A 19,640-nucleotide genomic window follows, 5' to 3' on the forward strand; every position below is an offset into this window, starting at 1 on the left:
AGATACCCTCTGTGCTCATCTCTGAAGCTCTGCCTTTGATTTAAGAGGTGATGATGATTTCATACGTGACTCATGTCCCCCCTTTCCCCTTAATCTCTGAGAAATGTCTGAGCACTGTCTCCCCATTGCCTACTCCAGGGTCGCCAAGGGATGAAAGGTGATGCTGGAGAACCGGGACTTCCAGGCCGAACAGTGAGTTGTCCTTGAAACTGCCTTTTCTTTCATCTCTCGTACATGATTTTCAGTGTTACTTTTTTGTCAAAAATGACTCAGCAGCAAAGCAGAAGACTGGATACATGCTTCACTTTAACTCCACTTCATACCCTGGCCTTAGCCTTCCAGTGTGTGATGTCCATTTCAGCTATTTGCTTGCAGACGGCATCTGCTACATGCCTGACACTGTGCTTGGCTCTGGTTTCCTGTTTCTTTTTAGAGTCCCTGGAGTTTTATTTAAAAAAAAAAAAAGTTTGGAGAATAATAAGGATCCTATACTGTATATGATTCACTGTCTTATTTCCTTCCTTGTAGGGAACCCCAGGATTACCAGGCCCGCCAGGACCAATGGGACCTCCAGGAGACAGAGTAAGTTTTCTTGGGCAGACTGTAATGATGTGGGAAACCATATCACAGCATTGCTTGTTTGTTAAGAACCCTCCATAATGCAGTTTGCATGACTGGAAGTGTGGAGTCATGTATTTTTGGAAGGCTGCAAAGCTAATGCCAGAGGGCCATCCAGTATCAGCTCAACCTCAAGATCTTTGAAAGAAAATCGTGGGACTTTAGGGGAGTCCTTACAATTTTAATTTTGAGAAAAAAATTTCATTTTATTAGAGAAAGAAGTCCTGCAAAGGATTTTTAGCAAATTAGAATAGAATTTTAGCACATTGTTTTAAATCCTAAAATTAAAACCTTTGTTATGAGGCAGTTTTTATGTAATTCTGAAAGTAGCCTTGATTTTCAAGATACCTTCTAGGAAGTCAGAACATCCTCTCTACATCACTGGAATTCAAATACTACTTCTAGGCCTTGGTGATAGAGTAGACAGCTGGTGTTTAGTAGGGACTTTAGCCACTGTGGCAGCTTTCGGGTTTATTCTTGACTTAGGATGAAAGCAATTGTAGGAAAGTAATTTTTTCCCAGGGCAAGTAAAGAAGCTCAGTGAACATAACCTCTATGCTGTATTAATATTCAATGTTACAGAAACTGTGGTTCCCTAGGATACCATGAATGCTTTAATAAGACTCCAGAGATTTTAGAGTTGGTCAACACAAAAGAAGAAATAACTTTTCAGTATCTTGTGGTCCAGACAAGAGTCTGAGAGTAGTCTGCATTCTGGCTAATACGACAAGTAAAATGTGTGACTTTCAGTAGGATCTGAAGGGGACAGCTCTGTGACAGCTGCCACTGGACATGTTGATTTATTAACCTCCAAGATACCACCTGGGCAGAGAGGTGGGTCACTCAGATGGAGCAAAAACTTTCCCAGATAATACAAAATGGTGTATGATATGACAGTGGAATTTATGTACTTCCATGCCTCTTTTAAGTTGGAGGGGGAAAAGGGAGAGAGAAAGTAAAGAGAAAAACTGTTTTTTGGGATCTGAGACATGGAGGTAGTATGGAACTATAAATTCTTCTGACACTTTTGAGACTGCACTTTTCTACTCTTTGAATTCTTAATTTACAATAAATGGCAACCATGCAAGTAAAAAAGTGGCAAGCTAATCATTTCAATTATGAAACATACCCAAGATATTGTAGTTGAGAAGTGATGACAGGCTGACTCCTTGCTGCTGCTACTACTGACTCCTTGTTGTGCCATCAAATTCATAACATGGCCAGATCCTGAGGACACTTCTCATCAGCGAGGTCTCTGAACTAGTGGTCAGGCAGCCACATTGCCACCGTCACTGCATTCCTGAAAAGTGAGGGACTGGGAGGGTCTGTGCTTTCCACTTGTAAACTCTCATCTGTGTCCAACTCTGTGGTGAGGCCACCCAGTTCTGTTGGAATGAGGTCAAGGAGACTTTTCAAGAAATCATTCTCCTCTTTTCTCCACAACCTATACAGCTCTCTACTACTGAGAAAACTACCATGAATGTTGAAAGTAGAGTGCAAAGCTGGTGGGATGTACACAGCTGTGGAATTAGAGGGACCTGCATATTGGGATCTCAGATGGAAAAAAAGAATCTTGTACTCAGAGGTAGAACAAAGAGAAGAAAGCACAGGACAGCAAGGTCAAGGACTATGGAGAGGGAAGGGATGGAGTGGACAAGAACAAGATGCGTGGATTGTCTGCAGCACAGATGATTTTAACAATCAGACACAACTTGGGAAGCTGTTAGAATACCTAATACACAGGTGTATGTGACATGTGTATCATGTTGGAGGAAATAGCAATAATTGCTGCAGCTTTGTAGTTACTCTCAGCCACCACCAAGTGGGCAGAAGTAGTAGTAATTAATACAGCTTTGCAGCAAAAAGTGAATAATAAAATAAAAAAAGTTAGCACCACATTCTGTAGATGGCTCAATGGGTAGCCTTTCTGAGGCCATTGGCATAAAATCTGCCTTGCCCCATCTTAGATATGTTTCTCCTAAAAGAAAATGGTTGATCTGGAAGTTCCTATGATGACTGAAGAAGGATATTAAGAAATATGATACTTATCTTAAAAAAAGTGAAAAAGAGGGTATTGTATAGCAGTTGAGGAATCTTAGATGGAAGAAGTGCCAATCAAACTGTCCAAGCCAAACTCCTGGAGTATTTTTGCTTCTTAAGTGGCTCTCAGCAATAATGTTGATGTTACATCAGATGGACTTGAGGTCTGCTTTTTGTTAAGCTGGCCTAGATCTTTCAGGAAACGTTCTGAAATCTTATACCTGTAAGTTTCTGAGACTTTTTTTGGAGGGAAATAGAATATTTCTAACATTTTAAAGAAACAATTTAAACTTCTATTATAAAATCAATGAAGTAGTAAGATGTGTGGATACCTAAGGCAGGCAGGGATCCAAATGACCCCAATTCTTGCTAGAACCCAAGAATGTGGATGAGTTGATCATTCTTATTCTCTGCAGAAAATGAGACAAAAATCTCCTCTGACAGAGGGAAGGAACAACCATAACAAACTGACTGACTCAGAAATCCTCGGCTGGATTTCAGAGCTCTGCTGTTGGGAATGAATGCGAACTGGGTAGCAGGGGAATCATTCCAGGCAGAGGTCATTTGGCACTGCACAGAGAGAGAAAAGTCAACAAATGGATGCAGCAACAAATGGAGTGAGCCTGCGGGAGCTGAACTCTGTTCCCCATTCCTGGTCAGCCGACGCACATGCAGTTCTGGCTGTCATGGGAGATGAGGAAAGACATGCTATTCACAAATTTAACTGCTTATTATGAGGATTGAAGATTTCCTATCTGTGGAGTCCAGGGCAGTTAAGACAGCTTTGCCTCTTTCTTGGCGGGAGCAGAGAAATTGACCAGCCATGGAGACAGTCCTGCCCCAGCTGCCTGACAGTTGCTCAGGAAGTGGGAAGAATTCCAGAATCAGGCAGATTGCCTCTCCTTCTTCGCCTCCTAGGTGGCACTTGCCTTTCTCAGCATCATTCCTTTAGTCCTGCGTTGATCCTTCCTGAGCCAGCCTTGTGGACACTGACTTTTCAGTAGAAAGGGTCTGTCTTCCCTTGAACTTCTTGATATTTTTTCAAAAGCAAAGTTTGTCATCCTCATCAAAAAGAATCTGCCTTCTTTGGAGAAGATTAAGCTAGCTCTTAAAATGGTTTTATTTTTACTGTATAAATAATGAACACAGAAATTATCCAGTAACAGGCATGAGCAAAATTGAAAGAAATTTGGGAGTATATTTGTCTATTGAAAGTTTACCTGCCAAAAAGCAAGTACATTGCATTACATTCTCTTCACTCTTTATGCTTAGCAGCATATGTAGCATCTCTTCTCCTGTGCATCTCTCCCTAATATGTGATTAATCCCATTTTTACAACAGGGCTTCACTGGAAAAGATGGTGCCATGGGACCCAGGGGGCCGCCTGGGCCACCGGTAAGAACAGAATGGGTTACCTTGTTGTCTCCCTCAGCCCCACCCAGTGCCCCCATTTTGCTAGAGAACAGCCAGGTAACTTACTTTGAGCACATTCCACGTGTGTAGTGGGTTATGATGTCGAGGGAGCTGTTTTTATTTTCTTAAATCAGAATGTGCTGGAGAAAACAAGAGCAGAGTTAAAATATAGTCTTTCTGTTTCATCAGGTTAACTTGATGCCAAATAGCACAAAGTAGCCTCCTTCTTTGTTTATCCCCAGCCAAAGCTTTCATTCCCTATTTAAAAATAGGAATTGCTTTCTGCAAATTCACTTTGTAATGAATTTACTGGCTCTGGTCTGTAAATTGTGAAGTTGATTATATATATTTCAGTCGCAAAATATATTTTAGCTCTGTATAGTTCCCAAAGGTTGGACTAGGATTTTCAAGACTTTTTCTTCATGTTATCTAAAATATATAAATTTTAATATAATTACTCTTCCTTAATTTATAATTAATGTATTGTTCCTTTTAGAAGCTTTTAAAATTGGCTCCACTTCGTGAGTTTACTTTACATGGGATTTTCCCTTTGTCATAACATTCCCTTTCTTGGCTGTGTGTTGTAGGGAAGCCCAGGCTCTCCAGGAGTCACAGGACCAAGTGGGAAACCAGGAAAACCTGGAGACCATGGAAGACCGGTAAGTAGACAACTCCATGGTTTACCTGTGCACATAAATAATGAGAACTGTAAAAGTTCTGACTGATTAGATTATCTTTCCGTTTGTGTTTGAAGCATTTGTTGAAACTATGCTAAACCCATGGATTTGACATGGTAGCAGTTCTAAAGTTTTTCTCTCTTGGTAGTTATAATATTCTGGGATAACAGTTGTGGTCACTGGGTTTCTTTAAAAGGAGAATGGGACTGTGAGCCAAGACACATATTTCTGCACTGTACAAACACTCAGAGCTGGGTCAGCAAAATGATTCTTTTTATTTGGAGTGGCATGCTGCTTAAGTCTGAAAAGTAAGTGATGGGATGGTTCATGGAGCCTGCATCCTTAATTTGACAATGTTCACCCTTGAGCAGCATCATCCAAGCTGTTCCATTTGGTCTTTTTGCTTTTCTTAAAAAGAATTATTTATTTATTTGAAAGGCAGAGATAGAGAGAAGAGGAGTGGGGACAGGAGAGAGAGAGAGAGAGAGATACCTTTCTGCTGATTCACTCATGGCCACCACTGCTGGGGCTGGGCCAGACTGAAGTGAGGAGCCAAGAGCTTCTTCTGGGTCTCCCACATGGGTGCAGAGGTCCAAGCACTTCATCTTCCACTGCATTCCCAGGCACATTAGCAGGGAACCAGATGGGAAGTGGAGCAGCTGGGACTGTAACCAGTGCCCATATGGCATACCAGCACTGCAGGTAGAGGCTTAATCTTCCGCACCATAGTGCTGGCCCTGGCATTTGTTCTTTTTAGTCAAGGATGGTAGAATTTTAGTCCCAGAATTGAAAAGATTTATCAACTTTAATTGGTCAGTTTTGCTTTTTTAAAACTCACCCCAATTTATATCCAATTTAGCTTAATCAGATATTTTGGGTTGAAATCACAGTTGAGATAGTATTACATGTATCTGATGTTTTCAAATTAGTGTCTCCAAATCTGAATTTGAAGTTTCTAAAATATCCACAAGTATTTGTCATGGCTGTCAGGCTTCATATTCTTCGTATTTGTATTTGCATACTTGCATGCATGATGTGTGAATTTATTTTAAGTGGTTTGGGGTCTGATATAAAGATGATCTTACAAATAATTAAGTCCAACTATTACAAATGACATAGTTCTCAGAGCTGTTCTCTGGATAGAACTTCTGTTTTCAGTACTCAAGTTACATAAATTCAAGTTTGAAAACTTTTAATGCCAAATAAATTTAAAGCAGCACATTTATGTGTCATAGGCAGTTTTCTATGTTTACATAAAGCTGACTAAGCAGCATGAACATGGAAGGACTCCTATTATACATTATAATCTGCATGTGCTCTACACACAACTTCATTACTCTCTCTGCTTCAATAGATCAAGGCGGAACCTTTGTAAGAGTGTTTCTACTCATTCCAAATTCCATTTTGTTTTACTATGATTTTGATAGTGTCTTATCTATGAATATTACTTATGTAATTGATGACTGCAGTTAGAAGCCTGAAAGAAATGCTTACTGTGTTTACTTGAAATGTGATCTTTAAATACTGGCAATAAAGATGCATTCTTCAAGACATGCATAATAGAACCATCTCGGGATGGCAGTAAATTTAAAAAACAAATCAGAACAATCTCAAAATAGCACTAAATGTAAAAAAAATCTCCTGACATTTGTAAGAATTCCCAAAGTTAATCAGTCTTTCTACAAAAAATGAATACTTTCAGCAAAGAGATAGCCAAACTTCAGTTTTTCTTGTGATAATCATAATTTGTTATATATTTATCTGGGTCTTATCTCCCCCTCTCTCTTCTCTCTATCTTCCTCATCCTTCTAAAGTGGCAAGTTTCCCCTCTATTTTGTCTCTATTTTATCTTATCTTTTTCTAAAACCAAAAATAGTAGAGTAATGTTCTTTTAAAACCAAAATTAGCAGACAGCTTGGCTCAATCACTATTCACTTACATCGTTAGCCACTATAACCACTGGATACCTTTTTCCTAACTGATAATACCTGATGTATAGTTTGATGTTTCTAAAAACTTCTTGTTCTAAGAACTTCTTGTAGAATATTTTAGTCATTTAATCAACATATACTTATTCAGTGCCTACAGTGTATGCCAACCTGTGTTCTAGTCTCACGTGGTACAACAGTAAATAAGGCAAAGTCCTTGCCTTCATGGAGTCTAGAAAGGTTTCTAGACAAAATCCACATAAATAAATCTATAGGTTCCAGTGATGGTGAGTGGTATAAAGTAATGGAGAAATGGAATGAGAGGTTAGAAAGCAACTTTGAGGGGGTGATGAGGTTGCTATTTTAGATATGATATTCTGGAGATCTCTCTGAGGAGGTATCATTGGAATGATGCAGGAGAGAAGGCTATTGTTCTGTGGCAAGAGGGTTCCAAGGAGAGGAAGTAGTATGAATAAAAGCCCCAACTGAGGAATGAGTCTGGCATGTGAAGGGAACATCCAAGAGGCAAGAGTACCAGAAATGAAGTGGTGATGGATAAAAGGATAAGAGCTGATGCCAGAGAGCTGGGAAGAGGTGATTGTGTGGATCAGCTAGCCCATGGAAAGGAAGACTCATTTTATTCTAATTGTGATGGGAAGCTCTTGGAGCCAAAGGAACAATATAGTTTAATTATCTTCCCAATAATTAAATTCTCTATGGAGAATAGACCAAAGGGGCCAAACAGGAAGCAGGAATACCCATTAGGAAGGTACTGGAATAGTTCAACCAAGGATCATGATTTGGATTGCAGTGGTTTCCATGAAGATGGTAAAAAGTGGTTTGATTTGGGATATTTTCTGAACATGAGATTTGTCAATGGTTTGGATGCTCCTTGTGTGATAGCAGTTGGAATCCTGGAAATATATTACTATTAACACAAAAACTCATTGCACTCTAGAGAAAACCTTCTCCAAGATCATTCATAGTTAGTAAGAGGTCTCTGACACAGTAGGGACAAATATTCTCTGGTTGTTTGGATATGGGACCATTTGGATTGAGTTATTTAATAAGAAAGACACCCCTTCCTTTTCTACCAATGCATAAAGAATCACTGGAAGAAGTTAGAGATAGATATTTAGCTAGGGAGTTGACAAAAGCCCATTGATTCTTAGTGAAACTAAATGATTAATCTCATGGACATTCCATGATACCTAGCTGAGCTAACCAGTCATGTGATATAAAGCAGAGTGAGATTGTTACAAGGACATCTTTGTCTCAGTTTCAAGCTTGTATCTTGAATGGCATGGTAAAAAGTATGAATCCTGTGAAACATTCACATTTGTACAAAGAAAATTCATACCTGAACTCTGAGCAATGTTTTAGAGGACATATGCTTTTCAGAGAGAGAGAGAGAGGGGGACAGAGAGAGAGAGATTAGATTTATTTTTATTGAAAATCAGAATATGAATAATGTGGATATAAATATAGTGTATCATTTTGTTGTGGAGCGGTGAGCCTAGGTTCTTATCTCCAACACAGGCAAGAATTTGAGGCCATCATGTAGGTAAAGGTCAAAAGAGAAACAAGATTTACTTGTATGCAAAGCAAAAGTATACTTTCAACAGTGAGCTACACTCAGTGAGTTTTGGGACCATCCTTTTATACTATTTGGAGGCATAGTAGGATCTGGGGTAGAGTCTATTTGAATATTCATAGAAGGCAGAGTTTGGATTGGGGTTTGAATGCTACTGATTACCTTGACCTTCTCTGGAAATCTTTGAAGTGTCATGATGTCAGGTTCGTGATGGGAGTAGGAATGTCAGCTGTGGTGATTTTAATTTAATGATATTATAATGAGCTAAATTCATTGTGGAGATGCCTCTGGCAGCCATGTTGGTTATTTTTGGCAGTTACTGGTTCTGGGAGGTGTGTTCATAGAAGCTGTGGCTTTCTGCTGCATGGAAAGGGTTGGGAGGCAGATTTGGGTGTTGCAGGCAGGGCTGCATGCACAAAGGCTGCATGGAGAGGCTGGCAACCTCAGCTTCTGCTTGCTAGCTACCTCTTTACCTATATCAGTTTTGCTGGTTCATTATACGTTAGGCCTTGTTCTCTTTTATCATGTCCATCTGTGCATCACTTTAGATCATGTTTGTCAGTTTCTAACATGTAACATTCCTCTATTTCAGGGTCCATCTGGGTTAAAAGGAGAGAAGGGTGATAGGGTATGTATTTCAGAAAATTTGATTTACATGTATTTTGTGCGTTAAACATTGAAGTCTTAAACTATAGAAATAATATGCTAATACTTCTTGTTGATTTAATTAACAGGGAGACATTGCTTCTCAGAACATGATGCGAGCAGTTGCAAGACAAGTCTGTGAACAAATGATAAGTGGTAATACTTCTTTCCTTTTTACTAAAAGCTAATGATATCTTAAATACTGTCGTTAAGGTAAAATAATAACCCAAAGTAAAATGGTAGCCGGTTATATTTATGTTTAATCTGATACAAAATCATATATTAAAGAGGCTTTCCATTTCCATATTAGGATTTTTTTATAAACTTCCTCAGCGTATATGTGGAAGCAGATAATGTCCTGAGTACTAAGACATTGGTCCTTTAAGTTTTGACCTTTAAGTTAGACTATGACCTTGAGGATGGAGGCACACCAAGGTTAATTTAGTCATAGAAGGTTGCTTTTGATTTTTCTTGTCTCTCCTTTTTTCGCAGACTTTTACTTCATATTCCATGAGGCCTATTAAGTAACAAAGTTCAATGTCTGCAGTCTGAGGGTAGACTTAAAATCCAGGTCCCCTCTTTGAGATTAATATGTGTTTCTCAAAGTGTGGTCCTGCCTTATAATAATCTATGTGTGTTGCTTGTTTAAAATGAGTGTTTCTGGGCAGTGACCCAAATCTAGCTAATCATTTTCTTGGGAATGAAGCCCAGAAACCTGTTGCTTTCATTGTACCCCATAAAGAGTTGCACGCTGATTATCCCTACCTTAGGCAAGCACAAAAATCATAGAATTTCTTAAGCTTCTCTTGGTGTGACATCATTTGTCATACCTCAAGGCTTGATTTCAGAGCTACATTAAACTTTAACAAGCTTTCATATTCATGGTAATGCATGAGGCTTATAAGTCAGCATTTATGGAAAACATTTATAAAGGATCATTTTGTATGGGGTGACTGGAGTATCTTATTTCTACTTTTAGGATTCCCATTAGAATGTTTCTTGAGGGAGGAGGGAGATAAGTCTCAGTCACTCATCCTTCCCTTAATTGGGTTTCTTACTAACAAGCCTTATTTTTATTTGTAGGTCAGATGAGCAGATTCAATCAGATGTTGAATCAGATTCCAAACGATTACCACTCCAATCGAAACCAACCGGGCCCGCCAGGCCCTCCAGGTCCCCCAGGCAGTGCTGGTGCCAGAGGAGAACCAGGGCCTGGAGGGCGACCAGGCTTCCCAGGCACACCAGGGATGCAGGGACCCCCTGGTGAACGAGGTAGGCATTTCTGGCTGCATCACAGGGATAAAAGAAGCACTCAGCAAGTTGAGGAGTTGGGTCAGGTTGAAAGCATCTGGAGGACTGAACTTGGCAATCTGTTTAATTGGTCTTGTTTGAACAGCCCTAGAAGAGCTGTCTGTCCACGAAGCTGGCTGTCTCTGCAGACAACTCGCAGGCCATAGAGATTGTATCTTAGAAAACACGATGCTTTTGTCAGGATATCTCAGTAAAGATAATGCCATTTTCTGATTTGTTGCTGTTGTTAATGAGAAAAGTTATATGTTAGCAAACTCAATCAGGCACTGAAATTGTATTAATTGATAAGACTGTGCCAAGAGCTGAGCAGCAACGGAGTATGCTTAAGCAGTCCTACAGTTTTAGATTCATATTCTTTTGGCTCCATTATTCAGGGCTTGGCACTGATCTTGTATTTTTGTTTGATTTTAATTTCATGGTAGATAAGTGCAACTGAAGGAAAATAAGCAAAATAGGATTGCTTGTTTCTAGATGTTTCAGGATTCTTGTACTCACCTTGGTAAAAAAGTAGGTAATATTTAGACAAATGTCAGTTATTTCTATAATTCTGATGTTTTGGAAGCTATACTGATAGGGCTACAAAACATAGGAAACCTTTAAGATTTTTTTCAATAAATTATAACTATTTACTCAAGAGTTCTATCCTTAATTACTATTTTACAATGTATTGGAAATGTTTCCTCCAAATTATTTTTTCCTCCTGAATTGTAGCCAGATTTACTTCTTGGCCATGGGTTTGGAATTACACAAATGTCTAGAAAGAATCTGGCTTATGGAATGAACTTCTGTGAAAACTTAAGTTCTTCTTTCACTAAGGAAAGGAATTACCTGAATCAAGTACTATCAGATAAGGGGTGGGTGTTTAGCCTAGTGGGTAGGATTCAGGCATCCCCACACTGGAGTGCCTGGGTTCAATTCCCAGTTCTGGTTTCTGACACCAGCTTCCCGCCAGTGCAGATCCTGGAAGGCAGCAGTGATGGCTCAAGTAACTGGGTTCCTGCCACCCACATGGGAGACTGGTTAGTGTTCTTGGCTCCCAGTTTTGGTTCCAGCCCATCCCTGGCCACTGAGGACATGTGAGGTGTGAAACAGTGGAGGACAGGGCAGCACTTGTTCTTAATTCTCTCTCTCTCTCTCTTTCTCTCTCTCATCATCTCTCTGCCTCTCAAATTAATAAACAGCTTGTTTAAGAAATGATCGTTTCCAGATAATTTTCCTCCTGTGCTTTTTTTTCCCCCTTCCCTAGGTTTGCCAGGAGAGAAAGGTGAAAGGGGTAATGGTTCTCCAGGACCTCGAGGGCTGCCTGGCCCCCCAGGTAGGTTGTAATGAAATAGATAAAGGGTATAGATACTGAGAGAGCACACAGTCCCCAAGGAAGTCACAGTCCCCTCCTGTTGATTTGAGGCGTTCATATGGCATATGCTTCGGCAGGTCCAATTTGCATAATATCCTTCTCATGCTTTATGTTCTCTAAATGAATGTGTTCTATTAGGCAATTAAAGTAACTTTAACATGTGCTATATGAGTGTTAGTGACAAAGAGGGTGGTTAGTTTTTCTAATTGAAACAAAAATCCATTTCCCTTTTTTAGGGAATTCCTAATTGTTTTGTTTGGTCTCAAACCTTGAGGATGGTTACATTTCCTGTTTTTTTTTTTTTTTTTTTTTTTTTTTTGACAGGCAGAGTGGACAGTGAGAGAGAGAGACAGAGAGAAAGGTCTTCCTTTGCCGTTGGTTCACCCTCCAATGGCCGCCGCGGCCGGCACGCTGCGGCCGGCACACCGCGCTGATCCGATGGCAGGAGCCAGGAGCCAGGTGCTTTTCCTGGTCTCCCATGGGGTGCAGGGCCCAAGCACCTGGGCCATCCTCCACTGCACTCCCTGGCCACAGCAGAGAGCTGGCCTGGAAGAGGGGCAACCGGGACAGAATCCGGCGCCCCGACCGGGACTAGAACCCGGTGTGCCGGCGCCGCTAGGCGGAGGATTAGCCTAGTGAGCCGCGGCGCCGGCCCCATTTCCTGTTTCTTTTAATGGTTCTTTAATAGAGAGCTGACTGAAAAAAATATGTTCTCACTAAAAGTTCTGATGGAATTGCAAAATTTCATTTACAGCAGCTTTCCTGATATTTTAGGAATAGATAATAGCTTTCTAGTTGTTTTATGCTTTTTGATTACTGGCTTGAAAATGAAGTATTTTCTTCAGTATAAGCTCCCCTTGAGACTCCTGCAAACATGGTCAGCTCTATGGTTGAATCTTCACATTTATGTCAACCATAACTAAGTATTACTTGATCCAGAAGTAACTGCTTCCCAAACATAATCTGGAGGTGCTGAACAGACACGCTCGCATTTTCATGGCAGTTCAACGTGGCTGCTTAATGGAGCACTCCTCTCTCTCTATGAGGATGGGAGCAAACCAAGAACTCATTGTGATCTTTAATTTGGCCTAATCCTTACTAAATCAGTTCCTTTTGAATAAAATTGTTAAATAATGTTGTTTTGCATAGTGGATTTCTGACTTTAACTCTTGATGAGTCAATAGTAAGAAAGCTTCACTTTGGTACATCTTGGGTATTTCTTGAGAAAATGTTTTCTTGCCATATAACAGTGAATAGTCTATCTTGAGGCCGTGGAGGTGCCACTTAAAATATTGTTGACTTATTCAAGTATGATATATTTAACATGAGAGGAAATGTGTTTGTTTCAACTCTACACTAGGTCCACAAGGAGAATCTAGAACAGGTCCACCAGGGTCCACAGGTTCCAGAGGTCCCCCTGGTCCCCCTGGTCGTCCTGGAAACTCAGGTATCCGAGGACCCCCAGGTCCTCCTGGATACTGTGATTCATCCCAGTGTGCCAGCATCCCATACAACGGGCAAGGCTATCCAGGTATGTTGTTGCCATTGTAGGCATTCAGTTTCGCCTGAAGTAAAGAATCTTTATGGCTGTGAAGTGCCCTAGGAGTGAAGAAAGGTTGATTTGAGCCTTTTTTGAAGACAGCAACTCTTTCAGTTGTTTTGGTTATATAATAATAGTGTTCTCTCCCAAAGAATAAACATTGTTTCACTCTTAGAAATAAGATAATTATTTTCTGTTCCTTCTCATATTTCTCTATCTACCAAATCACAATAAACCTCTCCATATTTTCTTGGGAGCTCAGAGTGCTACCAATTAAATTTTCTCTTTTTTTCCAACTTAAAAGTTGGTAACAGGAATTTGTTGAATACAATTATAGAATGCCATGAATATATATATAAATTATTTTGGGAGCCTAATTTGTAGACAAACTATTTGATAATGTGGCACATACAGTGGAAAATAACCCACTATCCCACATTATGCATGGAATTAACTTATAAAATCTGGGACTGAGTAGTTTTTCTTTTCTTGAAAGGTTGTTAATGAAATTCTAGTTGTTGACAATTATACCTGAATTTGTGGGATGGGAGGACCTGGGATATATGCTGATATGGTAATAAGATAGTCATGCTGTGGTCTACAGTGACCTTTTCATTAATGCATCCTCAAGCATCTTGCAAGTTTCAAAAATGGTACTGCTGTTTGATATGGTTTGCTACTAGCAAATAGTGCATGAGTAGTTGAATATCTAAATATCTATATATCTATATATTCATGTGCTTAATTACATGTGACCAAAAGTGATCACAAATCTTAATTGTATTTCTCAAGAAACCCATTCACAAAATTACCATTTAATTCTTTGTAAAATAAATTTAAATCACTTTATGAAATATGTGAATAACTGAAAATATATGGATATATATATATATACTTTAACCATTACATACTTAGATGGATGTGTATATATATTTTTTGCATAGTAATTCAACTTTTAAAAACTATCATCTTTGACCTGTTTCAGGTTCCGGCTAACACATTTTCTAAGTCGCCAGTGCTGCTTACAGTTTGAATACATGAAAATCCTGTTTCTGAGATGTTTGCGCACGTGCTTATTAGGAAATGAGTCTGTATGGAAATCTCAGCACAGATATGGTTAACGAACCGGGTCGACATCATAAAGGAGGGTGGAGACTCTTTATACTAACTTGAACTAGACAAAAGCAGTGGTGTCAGATTATAATTCTGATGCATTTCAGTAATAATGTAGAAAAATACTTTTAAAAAAGTTCAAACACACAGAGCCGGCGCCGTGGCTCAATAGGCTAATCCTCCACCTTGCGGCGCCGGCACACCGGGTTCTAGTCCCGGTTGGGGCGCCGGATTCTGTCCCGGTTGCCCCTCTTCCAGGCCAGCTCTCTGCTATGGCCAGGGAGTGCAGTGGAGGATGGCCCAGGTGCTTGGGCCCTGCACCCCATGGGAGACCAGGAAAAGCACCTGGCTCCTGGCTCCTGCCAGGATCAGCGCGGTGCGCCGGCTGCAGCGGCGGCCATTGGAGGGTGAACCAACGGCAAAGGAAGACCTTTCTCTCTCTGTCTCTCTCTCTCACTGTCCACTCTGCCTGTCAAAAAAAAAAAAAAAAAAAAAAAAAAGTTCAAACACACAGCCATGAGGAGCCTCAGTTGTGAAAGAGGTGCATAACAAAACTACTAACCAGCGGAGATGATGATGCCATTTTAAGAAAAACAATTAACCTGGTTAAAGAGAAATGTGTTCTGTAAATAATAAACTAATTGTGGCTTGTAAATGATTTGTATGTGATCCTGTCTGCTAAAATCACTTACCAATTCTACAGCAAGCTTCTGCATCCAAGCCTGCTGCTTGCTCTTTGCCGGAATAACACCGAATGGAATCTTTTGATCCCTTGCTTGTTAGCCATGTGTCTGATTCAGGGCATGTGTCTTTTTGTTTTTCTTCTTCTTCTTCTTTTTTTTTTTGTATGTGTACTTTCATTTGGGTTTTGTAACCACAATTTTCAAGCCAAAGTTTCAAACTTTCTTCTTCGTTTTGCTATAGTCACTGGTGTTCCTCACCCACTAGCTGTAACTCAGTCTGTGTGAGGGGCGGCCACAGAACATGTCATGTACTGTATATTACCTGGTGATAGTTTTCAGCTCCGGAGTTCAGTTGCTGGGAGCCAATAAAAGTTCCCCACACCTCCTCATCTTTCCAAGTTGTTCTTTGAATTGAGGAGTTTGAAGTCATGAACAGTTACTTGGGGGATTTGCAAAAATCCTACCTAGGTACTGAGTTTACAGTTCTTTGGCTTCTTCCCAGGTATTTGTGCAATGATTGTATTTACTGCTGGGTCTTTGAAGGTGTTTTTTAAAGTTCCATTTCCTTATTTGATCGTCACCAAATTCTTTCTGCACGTGGAAGTAATGAGAACTCTGTAACTTATCTATTTATAGTTATGAGACTAAGACTGGAGTGCCACCACCTCGGGTGGCCATTTAGCTTTTGCTGTGTGTGTGTGCGTGCGTGTGTGCCTTCCAAATCATGCCATAACTGTAATGTTGAATCGGACAGAGCCGTACGTGCCCGAGGGCGGGGCCTACCTGCCTGAGCGCGAGCCCTTCATCGTGCCGGTGGAGCCCGAGCGGACGGCGGAGTACGAGGACTACGGCGCCGACGAGCCTGCAGAGGAGCAGCCTCCCCACGCGCGCTGGCGGCGCGCCCTGCCCCGCGGCCCCGGGCAGCGACCCTGAGACCACGCGCCGCGCCGCCATACAGGGGGGAGGCGTAGGGAGTCTCATTTACAGGTCTGATGGAGCCGTGTACATCTTTTCCGCGATGTTTCTTCCGGCGTTGCTTCATCCAAGAGTACCCATTCTGACTGTAGAGACCCTTGTTTCCGCAGGAAGCTTAGCTCGCAGCACGCTGTCTGTAGACATCTTTGCCTTTGCCCTTGAAACACTTGCAAAATAAGTTTGTTTTCCACAAAAGCTGCAAGACGAGAACATGCCCTGTGCCTTTAGTTAGCACAGTGGGCGGCTTCAATGAAACTCTTAGGCTAAGCAGTAAGTTCTGGAGCCCAGAGCTACTGCACATTTCCAGAGGGCAGTTTATCTTTTTCATTACTTTTTCGCAATTCAATTCAATGCAAGTAATTCCTCTTCTAAAAACAAAAAGGAAGGAAACGTCAACTCTGTTGCAATTGTTTATCTTCCTCTTCTATCTCCTGTTATACTTTAGAGCATAAGATGCTCTTATACATCTCTCTTTACAACCACAATCCTTAAGCCATGTAGCTCAAGTTATTGTATCAACTGGATACAGTACCATATGCCTTAAACCTCCTTGTTTTAGACACACTAACATTTATGCCAAATTGCAGATTATTCTGCAGAGATGGAATTGCATGTTTGTGTTGTATATTTAGTATGAACTTTTTTTTCCCAGAACATAATGTTTCTTAGTTATCAAAAGCAGTTGGAAAATGTTTGCAAGACTATGAACATAGAATTGCTGCTTTTATATTTTAACTGCAGATTGTGAATTTCACTGCCTTATATTATTTATTTCTGAAACAAAAGAGGCATTTTTCAATAAAACTACTGAAAATTTGACATGTATGTTTTTTTTTCTTCTTCGATGGCCCTTTTGGACTGCTCATGCAGTTGTTACAACAAACAAATTCATATCCTTGGATACAGTTACAAATCTTGTTAATACTATTAAATTATGCTAAATAAATTTAGATTTTAATGATATGGTGAAGTCATAGAAAAAGAGTAGAAAGAGACTTAAAAAGCCCAGAAGACTCCAAAGACTTTATTAGGAATGCAGAGGATGTGTGGGCTGGTGGAAAAACAACTAGGTATCCTAGGATACCCCAAACAACCAAATAATCTCCAGCAAGCCACATGATTTTGTATGCATTTAATCATTTTCCTATACTCTATTTTGCCCACTAAAGTCTTTCAGAGGTATTTTTATATTTCATACCCTCATTTTCCATCTAACTGCAACAACATCATTCTATATATCAAAGAAAACAATATAAATGTTGATTTGAAAGAGATAATCAATTGAAGAGAGAGGGGGAAGTGATAGAAAGATTTCCACAGGGCAAAACATCTGCATTAAATATGTCCTAGAAACAAGATCAAAAGCAGGAGATGACATGTGTGAATATATTACATTCAGGAGTCTTCGAGTAGATTTCAGACTCATAATAATTTCACCTGTAATCCTCAACATTGACACTTTAAAAATATTTATTTTCATTTCATTTGAAAGGCAAAGACACAGAGAAATATATTCCATCAGCAGGTTTACTTCCAAAATGCTTACAACAGTTGATCCAGGAGTCTGGAAATCAATCTAGGTCTCCTATGTGGGTGGCAGGAACTCAAGTGTTTAAGCCATCACTGATGCCTCCCAGGGTGTACATTAGTGGGAAATTGAGATGGGAAGCAGGGCTGGGACTCAAACCCAGGACTCAAACTAACATGAGATATTGGCTTCCCAAGTAGCATCTGAACTGGTACACCAAAGACCCCTCCCCACCAAATGCACTTTTTAAATTTTTTTATTTATTTATTTTTATTTAGTAAATATAAATTTTCAAAGTACAGTTAATGGATTACAATGGCTCCCCCCCCATAATTTCCCTCCCACTCACATCCCTCCCATCTCCCGCTCCCTCTCCCATTCCATTCACATCGATTCATTTTCAATTATCTTTATATACAGAAGATCAATTCAGTATATATTAAGTAAAGATTTCATCAGCTTGCACCCACACAGAAGCACAAAGTGTAAAATACTGTTTCAGTACTAGTTATAGCATTACTTAACATTGGACAACACAATAAGGACAGATCCCACATGAGAAGTAAGTACAGTGACTCCTGTTGTTGACTTTACAAATTGACACTCCTGTTTATGGCATCAGTAATCTCCCTAGGCTCTTGTCATAAGTTGCCAAGGCTATGGAAGCATTTTGGGTTCGCCGACTTCGATCTTATTGCGACAGGGTCATAGTCAAAGTGGAAGCTCTCTCCTCCCTTCAGAGAAAGGTACCTCCTTCTTTGATGGCCCCGTTCTTTCCACTGGGATCTCACTCGCAGAGATCTTCCATTTAGGTCTTTTTTTTTTTTTCCAGGGTGTCTTGGCTTTCCATGCCTAAAATACTCTCATGGACTCTTCAGCCGGATCCAAATGCCTTAAGGGCTGATTCTGAGGCCAGAGTGCTATTTAGGACATCTGCCATTCTATGAGTCTACTGTGTATCCCGCTTCCCATGATGGATCGTTCTCTCCCTTTTTGATTCTATCAGCTAGTATTAGCAGACACTAGTCTTGTTTGTGTGATCCCTTTGACTCTTAGACCTATCAGTGTGATCAATTGTGAACTGAAATTGATCACTTGGACTAGCGAGATGGCATTTGTACATGCCACCTTGATGGGATTGTATTGGGATCCCCTGGCATGATTCTAACTCCACCATTTGGGGCAAGTCAGCTTGAGCATGTCCCAAATTGTACATCTCCTCCCTCTCTTATTCCCACTCTTACATTTAACAGGGATCATTTTTCAGTTAAAATTTAAACACCTAAGAATAATTGTGTGTTAATCACAGAGTTCAACCAATAGTACTAGAACAAAACAAAGAGAAAATACTAAAATGGATAAGTATTACAAATGCACCTTTTTAAATATTTATTTATTTATTTGAGATAGAAGAGAGAGAGAAATATATTTCATCTTTTATCTGCTGGTTGACTCCCTAGATAGTCACAACTACCAGAGCTAAGTGAGGCTGAAGACAGGAACCAGCAGTTTCATCTGGATCTCCCACATGGGTAGTACAGACTCAAACACTAGAGCCATCCTCTGCTGGTATTACCAGGCCATTAACGGGGAGCTGGGTCAGAAGTGGAATAGCCAGGAAACAAACCAGGGCCCACTTGGGGTGCTGGTGTCACAGGTGGTGGCTTTACCAGCTGCACCAGAACACTGGCCCTACCACATGCTCTTTTAAAGCTAGAAGAAACCGCTGAGATTATCCCAGTCCAACTCTTCTTATGTAAGAGGAAACAGACACAGCTACTTAGTATGAGAACAAGACTAAGCTGCTAGGTCTGTGGTTCTTAACCTAGTTTATCACCAGATGCTTTTCCCACCCCTGCCTCTGGCTTGATATTCAACTTTCTGGGAAGGAATTTTTAAATCTCAAAGTTCCATGAATTTGTTTTGATTAATTGCCAGTTCCCTTGAGTTTCTGATGTTCTTTGAGAAACAGCCTCTGTGTCAGGAGCCTGATGACTGACCCAGTGGGGGTCCAGAGTCACATGGATTTGAAGCACAAAGGAATTGGCTCCTCTCACTGTAGATGTGGGTATGATTTTTTTTTCTAAGATTTTATTTATTTATGTGAGAGGCAGAGTTATGGGCAGAGTGGGAGAGACAGAGAGAAAGGTCTTCCATCTGCTAATTCACTCCCCAAATGGCCAAATGGCTAGAGCAGAGCTGATCTGAAGCCAGGAGCCAG

At 40.3% G+C, this 19,640-nt stretch overlaps 1 protein-coding gene across 7 annotated transcripts in view; it reads left to right on the forward strand.

Annotated features, from left to right (window-relative positions):
* The window catches only part of COL12A1 (collagen type XII alpha 1 chain), a 128,036-nt gene extending 111,326 nt beyond the window's left edge, over positions 1–16,710 (forward strand). For 5 of the 7 annotated variants that reach the window (XM_051855515.2, XM_051855516.2, XM_051855519.2 and 2 more), the window contains 10 exons: positions 139–192; positions 529–582; positions 4,000–4,053; positions 4,659–4,730; positions 8,863–8,898; positions 9,005–9,071; positions 9,999–10,187; positions 11,473–11,541; positions 12,941–13,111; positions 15,671–16,710. In XM_051855515.2, coding sequence (XP_051711475.1) covers positions 139–192; positions 529–582; positions 4,000–4,053; positions 4,659–4,730; positions 8,863–8,898; positions 9,005–9,071; positions 9,999–10,187; positions 11,473–11,541; positions 12,941–13,111; positions 15,671–15,849 — 945 coding nt within the window. In that variant the 3' untranslated portion in view covers positions 15,850–16,710. Of the gene's footprint in view, positions 1–138; positions 193–528; positions 583–3,999; positions 4,054–4,658; positions 4,731–8,862; positions 8,899–9,004; positions 9,072–9,998; positions 10,188–11,472; positions 11,542–12,940; positions 13,112–14,105; positions 14,889–15,670 lie in introns of those variants that run through there. The other 2 variants (XM_051855517.3, XM_089333007.1) reach the window with 1 other exon arrangement.
* Positions 16,711–19,640: the final 2,930 nt, after the last annotated feature.

This window comes from Oryctolagus cuniculus, chromosome 5 (assembly GCF_051225735.1).
Source record: "Oryctolagus cuniculus isolate XC-2025 breed Fujian yellow rabbit chromosome 5, ASM5122573v1, whole genome shotgun sequence".
NCBI lineage: Eukaryota > Metazoa > Chordata > Mammalia > Lagomorpha > Leporidae > Oryctolagus > Oryctolagus cuniculus.